An 8,245-nucleotide genomic window follows, 5' to 3' on the forward strand; every position below is an offset into this window, starting at 1 on the left:
AGATGGCCACCTGGGCCACCACAGCAGGGACAACTTGGCACTTGGTGGCCTGCAGCCATCACCTGCCTGCAGGGAGCCTCAGCTCTGCCCTGGAGCAGAAGTCACTTTTCCAAATTGTACAACTTGGATGAGCAAGGACGACTCCTCCTATGTATTAAACAATCTTTCTAAAAGCTGAGCGAATAACAAAATAACTAGTGAAAACCTTTCTCTGCAGTGGGTGTAGGGAAATCTCAGCTGCACCAGGGGCTGCTGAGATGGATGGAGTGGGAGAAGGATGGGTGCTCTCGGTGTTGCAAGAGTGACACACACAGAGGCAGGAAGACAAACTTTGCTGTTTATTCATGGTGTTACCCTGGGAAGGGGGAAATCAATCATAACCAAGGCAAATCCCTCGTGGTGCATTTCCCAAAAGCCAGGACAGTGGTGACTCCTGCCACAGTGGCTCCGCAGGGTGCAGCGAGGACAGTGGCATCTGCAATGAGATGGGAGAGGAGGGTCAGGGAGCATGGTCATGCCTCATCACAATGTGTGTCCTGCCCTCCCTGTCCTGCATGAGGTTTCCAGCAACATTTTGCTGCAGGACAGGTCATTCTTGTCACCTCCCCATGGCCATTTCCCCACTGTAGCAACCCTGTGTCTTATGTCAGGCATTGGCAGAAGAAGAAACTGGGAAGCCACTTGACTGCGAGTGGCAGCAGTTTTATAAATTAGTGCCACCATGCCCAGCTTACCAGAATATGCCCAGTTCCCTCCTCCGGTTGATGTCTCTCTTTATTTGGCAAACGGAGCACATGAGGCACCACATGGTGACACAGAAGTCAGAGCAAATGGACCCCTGTTAGGAAGAAATTGGTTAGGGATGTGGGCTTCCCAAAAGCCATGTTTCAGCCAAGAGGAGGTTAATCACGTTCCACATCGTGTGCCCTTTGTTTCCTGACTGGCTGCAGCATCCCAAGTAATACGCACTAAAAACCTGGGCTGGTGACCTCCCCCAGAGTGGAAAGGAAGGAGGGAGCCCTTTCTGCAGGCTGCAGGTAGCCACTTATCTTTCGAGCTTCCGAGGTTAAGACTGGTGGGAAAAAACACACAGAAAGAGACAATTTGGACAAACCGGACTTGGGCCACCATGGTTTGTACTGGGAACAGCACTAACCCCCAGTGGGAAGAAACTGTTTCACATACGTACTGTATGCAAATGTCCACCTATCTCCTCCATCTGATTACAGATGTTTACCCGTGCAACTGACAATCTATTCTTTAGTCTGCCCACAATTATCTCAAATCTTTCCCATCTTTCGAAGACTGGGGATGGCATGGGGAAACAGCAGCCAAAGCACTGCGAGCCGCAGTGGTCAGTGGCAGCGGAAGGCAGGACATACGCCCCTGGTGAAGGGTGCTGGGAGGGAGCTGTGTCCGATTAACATGCGTTGTTGGATACCAGCCCAGGGATCAGTGTGGCCGAGGGTGTCCCAACCCCTGTCCTGTGCTCCCCACGTCATGCAGGATACAAAAGTGAAAAAAAAGGGTGAGCAAGAGCGCTGCCGCCCTGTGCTCGTTCTTGATGTACAGAGAGAGGGGCCTCAGGGGCACCCCGTCTTTCAGCCTTACAGCACGGTAAGGGGACAGGTTAACCACTGACCGGGATGTTGTATCTGGTGCGGTAGAGGGTCCTCATGGCGACGCTGGTCCCACACAGGCAGCACTCGTTCATGTCCCCAGCCACTTGGCAGGCGAGGCAGGGGAAGCAAAACATCCCGCAGCAGCCTGGCAGGGGGAGAAATGCAGCGGGGGGTGAGGCTCTGCCCGCCCGCCTGGCACCACCAGCACTGGGAGAGTAACTGGGAGGACCAGACTACATGGCTGTAGCAATCGCACCACCGACCCGAGCCAGAGGGGTGAGGAAACTGTCCCGAGAGGGTGTGGGACCGACCACAGCATGTCACTGCTGACGGCTGAGAGACGGGACTGCCCAAGGCACTCACAGACGCTGCAGTCGGTGCAGCAGTCCATCAGCCCTGTCTGCCACATGCTCCTCGAGACAGCAGGCACAACCATGTTGTACTGTGGCTGGACTGTCACGACGGATGGGACGGCCATTCCTAGTTGCTCCTCTGAAAAAGACAAGAAGGGAACAGGACAGTTACTGAAAAAACTGCAGTTGGTCTGATCCCCAACTGAGCGGGTCACCATCACTCTTCAGCACGCGGCCTTTCGCCCAGCTCCCTTGCTGCCGCTGGAGGTGACAAAGCATAACCACATCTTACTTGCATTTGTTTCTTTTCAAGGTTTTTGTGTTTTCTGTCATTTTATCCAGCCTTCAAAACAACATCAGGCCATTGACATTCCCCACTCCACCCCACAAAGGCTTCACTGGTGCTTAGACACAGTTCACCAATTTCCCTTGTGCCAAGCAGGGCTGGGCAGTGAACCTAGGCTAAAGCCAGTGACCTGGGCATTTCCGTTGTTGAACTTGGCTTATTTTACACAAGATGGCTTTGGCAGGAGTACAAAGAATGTAGGAAGCAGACGTAGTCTTGTATTTCCTTGTAAGGAAGCTGGGCTCCACGCAAGAGAGATACCATAGAAAACTCGTATCTCCGGTTTCTTGTCGCAGAGAGCCAGAAAAGCGGAAACTCAAGGCTATGTCCCAAGTCTGAACTCCAGCCCTTGCCTTCCTGCAGTTAAGCAAGCAAGTAAACCTTGAAAACCAGTAAGCCTCAGATCTAAAAAAAAAATAAAAAAAATCTCAGTGCTTCTATTCTCCTAGCCAAGTAAAAGACAGCATAAAACGTTCTCAGATAACAATTAAAAGTAAGTTTTGCCCTGAGGCCAAGTTCTTCTAGTTATGCATAAATAGAAGAAAGGGGAAGGAAAAAAGAGTAAGATAAACTGCCTGCTCACATTTCTTGAGATTTTTGCTACAAATTGTTGTTGTTTTTTTGTGGTTTTTTTTTTCTTAGAAATAGCAGCTTGGCAAATGTAGAACCGTGCTGCTGGGTGGTCAGCCTCCTCCCTCTGCAGCTCCTGAGCTCAGAATCCAGAACTGAAACTGAAATGAAGTGGGTAACGGTGGCGGGGGGGCTGTGTGTGGGGGCACCCTCTCCTTCCATCCTTTGGGGCAACACATGCTCCTCCAGAAACCCCACTCCTGGCTTCACCTGGCAGCACACACCAGCTTGCAAGCCCGGCGTGAATGCAAGCACAGGCTTTATCAAGTAGTATGAGGCAGTCCAGAGGGAAACTGTGAGCACATGTTGCCTCCGAGTGCTTCCCTCTGCTGACACACGGTAAATCTCTCTACTTTCTGCACTTTTACAAATGCACAGTATTCTGTATACGAGTATTACTCACATGCTTTCTCATCTCTTAGCTGCAAACATTAATGAAGAGACTGCAACATTAAGATGCTCTTGTCACCAATAGCACAGCCCTTCTAAAAGGACAGCAAATACACAGGAAGACCAGGCAGCAACATATAAAAGCAAGCTTCTGGCAGAACAGCAGCTACATCCAGCACATCCTCAGACCCTACCAGAAAACACATACAGCTAAGCAGCCTTGCTAAGAGGAATTTGGTCTTAAGTATCCATGTAGACAAGAGAGAGCCCAATTTAAACACAGCACAAAGTACCAGCCAGGTTCCTTTAATGCAGTTATAAAATTCTAGTAGCAGGAGAAAACAGCGAAGAAGTAACCTCTCCACAATCCAGCTTTTGTGCATAGCCTTTTTAAACCCTCCCCCCTTCCCCAAGTAGGATCTGCCATATATTTTGCTTTAAATTATGTGCTAAGCAGGTTAAAAAAAAACATCAAAAAACCTCTGCTTTTGCACTATTATCTCACTCTTCCCAGGCTAACAGGTTTTTACTTTCCATGCATTAAGAAAACCAACCTTCTGGTGAGCAGCCTCCGTCAGTGCAGGCTTCCTTGCTGGCCAGGACCCTGTGCAGAGAAGCTCTGGGGAAGGTGAAACTAAACTTTCTCACTCCTCTTATTGGCAGCCAGCAGTGAGCTTGTGTAATGGTGGGAGGTAACTGGAATTGAGGAACTGTGAGCTGTGGGTACAACTACTGGCTTAACAACACGTGTGGAGAGCACAGAATCTTTATTTCTGTTTTCCTTTTCCCAGAATTAAATCATAAACTGCTATTCATCTTTTTAAAAAAATGGTTGCACATATATTGCCTTATTCCCTTAACTCTGTGTACATGTGATTGTCGTTTGGGGGAGAAACAGCTCTGAATGACGTGCGTTTGTTGGGATAGACGTTTTTTCCAGCGTTTTTTCCCCAAAGAAAAAGCATACTTCTCAGATCCCAGACCAGACTAAATGCTTCAGTCTGAGCTTTTCCCTTTTCTCAAGGAAAAGACTTTGGATGAAGGAGTTGTGCAGATCAGCTTGCTTTCACAACCAGCCTTGGGTGACGGCAGGCGGGCAGTGTGGCAGCAAAAGGGAGGCGTGGCGAGGGCTTCTGGGTGGCAAAAACCACCCTGCGGCGCCCAGAACAGCCCCCACCCCAGCCTGCTGATGCAGGGGACAAACCAGGGTTCTCTCAAAGCCAGCAACAGCATCTGCATCAAGGGGTGGCTCCCTGCAGGTCAGCAACCTGTGCCATGACACTGTGATGGGGGGAAGCCCCAGCCCCAACTGTCCTCCTCCACTTTCATTCAGCCCCAGATAAGGAGGCAGCAGGACGTGATGGTACCTTTGCTTTTAATCCTCTCCTCCATCTGCAGCAAGTGTGCTCCCTGATCCTTCTTAGGGATGAATTTGGGTTTTCATTTCCAGATTAGTAAATACATCCCACGTGGAGGCTTCTATAAAAATTAGGCTGATTCCCTAAGTGCTTGTCACAAGCCATGTAGCCCAGCTAATGTAAAATTAGCTGAGTCCTTACTATACACGCATCCATTTCCCTCCATGAGACACTGATATTTACTATTTATTCACTAACATGCCCCAAATATTTAACCGCTCAAGCCCTATGGAAGCCACTGACAGTTTTGGATGCACTTCTACATTTCATAGAGAAGCTGTGTGTGACACCAGGACAGTGGTTTTTGTTTCCCAGGGTGATGCAGAGCGTGCAGAATGCACAGAGCAGGTCTGAGCAGAGGCTTGCACAAAAGCAATGCAAGTTCAAAGCATCCCACGTGAAGCGCTTATGCTGTGTTCCCCTTCTCTCTCGCTATTCACAAGAACCTAGGAATCTGCTGGGGAGGGAAGGAAACGGGAAGCTGAAATGCACAGTCAGCATGAGAGATAAGCTTTTGGTTTTGTAATGAGTTATCAGCAACATTTTAAGGATTTTAATAGCCTGTCCTCTATTCAGAGCTGGGGTGACACTGACTGCCTGAGCAACCAGGCCCTGCAAGTCCTTTTCTTCCACAGAAAAGCATCCCACTTCTACCTGCAATCCTGGTGCATCAAAGTGTAACTGCCCTTTGCCACCACCATAAACACCTACCTCAGCTCATTCCCTTCACCTGGCATTTAAGTTGGACAAAAAACCCTGCAAAAATCTCACCAGTCAAATCAAAACACGAACTCCTGAAACTCGTAGCAAGAGTATCAGCCTTGCCCAGCGCCGGCCAGGAACGCCTGTTGCCTCCTGCCACAGCCTCTGTGGTTTCTGGTCAGAGCTCATCACGGGGCCTGACTGGGGCCAATTTAATGTGTAAATGCAATTTTGATAAAAATACAGGAGTACAAATTAAAAAAACCTCCCTGAACACATTTTTGCTTTCTCAGCAAAGAACAAAGTATAAATTACATGGTCTACCATTGTATTTTACAGAAAAGCGGCAACCAGAAACTAGTGTATTCCATTTTATGCTGATGCCGTCCACATGCAAACATTCCCACCTGTTCTCCATAGCATTTGAAAGAACTCCATCACGCAACTTAAAATGCTGCCACAAATGAGCAAAGCCACCTTCCCCAGTATGCTGCCTCGTGCTCCCAGTTGCACAAACCCCAGCGTCTGGAGTGGCGAGAAGTGGGTTCGTTTACAGAGCACTCTGTAAGCACTCTGTGCTATTTCTACAGCCTGCCAAGAATTTTATCCCAAGCTGCCAGCTGCTGCCAAAATGCTGCAGGGGATGACAGACCTTACTTTCTCCTGTCCCTTGTGTCTGGCATACATGGTGCCCTTGCTTTAACCCGACGGCACTGCTCCCAGTCTACTTGAGGAGCAGCGCATTAGCCCAACACCTGAGCAGGCGCTGAGTCAGCAGCCACACGTGATGTATCACCAAGTTAATTCAACATTAACCAAGGTATTGGCAGAGTGACATCCAACACACTTTGCAACAGAATCTGACATGCAACAAGTACTTTTTAAATGTACTGATGTTACTTAGTAGAGTAAGTTGTACTGCTGATTAAAAAGAGCCTTTACTACTTAATAACAATGATGCTTTTTAAGACGGATGGGAGAAGGCAATCTGAGAGATAGCTGGACTGGGAGAGATGACGTGCAAGAAGGGGAAGCCACATGGCTCCACACCTGCTGTGTGCACGTGGCCACAAGTCCTCTTCTGAGGAGAGCTTTGCTCACCTTCAGTTCAATGGCAGTCTCATTCCTCCCCTCCATGCGCACATGACACCTCTTGTGTATGACAGGATTTCTTCTGTGTGACTTCATCCACCCGGCACCCAACAGGATCACCCTGACAGCCTCTCATGGTAGGTCCCTATGTGTTTAACCTCCAGTCTTCTGAAGTACCTTCTGACTTACCTTGGCATAAATAAATCAGCATTGAGCAGCTCGAACTCTTGAACGCAACTTTTTGGTTGCCCCCTGCTTTGCCACTGATTTCTTAGGCAAGGCCTGAAGACAGCAGATACAACAGTTGCCACCTTTGCAGCCGCTCCATAGCGGATGGCTTCCTTGTACGGATGTCACAAGATCTCAGAGGACCTCTGACAGCACAGCAGCTCACGACTAGGCTGAGACATGGGAAGGAGTGAGAGACACTCTTCCCATCCTACCCAGCATACAAAAAAACCCCCAAACAGGCAACTGGTCCCCAGGTTGCACTGGTGGCAGGCCAGCTGTGGAGAGCACCACTTTTCCAGTGATCTGTCAAATGTTTCATTTATTGCATTACTGTGTGGTGTCATGCACACAGAAGTGGCGGTGGGGGAAGCATCATGGCAACACTAAGCAAATACATTCCTTAAGGTCCCTTCCAACCAATGCTTACATAAAGCACAACAGTAATGCAAGTATTGCCAAAACCCACATTACGATGTACATAAAGTCTATCCTTTCCTTCATTTTTCTCTCAAGTACTTTTATTTCTATTTATATATTTCCTGAAAAAGTGGTTAATAGCACGACAGCATTTGCAGGAAAATAAGCTCTGACCAAGCCACAAAATCCATCTGACAAATATTTGGGCATGCTACAGCATGACAGCCAACACAAAATGTACACAGGTCTTTCTATTAAGCAGCCACTTAACACTGTTGAAGTTTCTTCTCAAAACAAGTCCCCTCATGCTATGCGTGCACTGTTGCCCGCAGGGTTAACTTGGGGATAAATTATTTCCCTTCAATACACTTCTCATTCAGAGCTGAACAGTACTTTGACGCCAGTCCAGGAAAAAAACCGAGGTACTCCAGAATGGGCATGCAGTTGCTTTCTTTCCCTGACCCCTCAGCTTGGTTCTGTTCTTTATGCAGTTGAAGCAACATATTTTATATTACATATTTCTCGTTACTCTACCTGTCATAGCCAAGAAGCTCTGCAATTTGGAGGAATTGTGTTCTGCTGGCATAAACATTCAAGGGGGTTTTGGTTTTTCGTGGTTTTGTTTGGGTTTTTTGTTTTTCATTTCATAAAGCTGTATTGTTAAAAGTTTTGAACTTGGCATTTGAACAGTTTTTTGTTGGTGGTTTTGTTTTGGTTTTTAATTCTATTACACCTCTTCCTGCTTAGCTCTGATGAACCCACGTGTGTACAGCTGCCTCCCTGCGGGCAGGAGAGTGGTGTTTTTAAGAAAACACCATCCAAGAAGAGAAGTGTGGTAAAACCAATGAGGTTTGCGTTTTTTTTTTTCCAATTTCCTTTGTATTTCTGGTACTGTATCTAGCACACACTGTGTTAAAGTTTGCTCCAGCCTTTTACCTCCATCACAAACTAGAGGGAGGCACTGCAGGGAACTCACCTCTCCAGTATGCCAGGAGTCTTCAGCTAGTACAAAACTTCACATTATCCATAGCCAGTTAACATCCA

General features: G+C 47.9%; 1 protein-coding gene across 3 annotated transcripts; it reads right to left on the reverse strand.

The window, feature by feature from the left end:
• Positions 1-308: 308 nt before the first annotated feature.
• On the reverse strand, positions 309-4,019 carry LOC129206466 (placenta-specific gene 8 protein-like). 3 transcript variants are annotated; one of them, XM_054825630.1, is made up of 5 exons: positions 3,896-3,972; positions 1,986-2,114; positions 1,643-1,767; positions 735-838; positions 309-475 (listed from the first exon to the last, which is right to left on the reverse strand). In XM_054825630.1, coding segments are annotated over exons 2-5 (345 nt in total). In that variant the 5' UTR covers positions 2,101-2,114; positions 3,896-3,972; the 3' UTR covers positions 309-474. The 3 variants fall into 3 exon arrangements, with proteins under 3 accessions (XP_054681605.1, XP_054681603.1, XP_054681604.1); XM_054825628.1 differs by lacking the exon at positions 309-475 and having other exon boundaries at positions 731-838; positions 1,986-2,109; positions 3,892-4,019; XM_054825629.1 differs by lacking the exon at positions 309-475 and having other exon boundaries at positions 731-838; positions 3,896-3,958.
• Positions 4,020-8,245: the final 4,226 nt, after the last annotated feature.

The sequence above is a fragment of the Grus americana genome, chromosome 4, assembly GCF_028858705.1.
Source record: "Grus americana isolate bGruAme1 chromosome 4, bGruAme1.mat, whole genome shotgun sequence".
NCBI lineage: Eukaryota > Metazoa > Chordata > Aves > Gruiformes > Gruidae > Grus > Grus americana.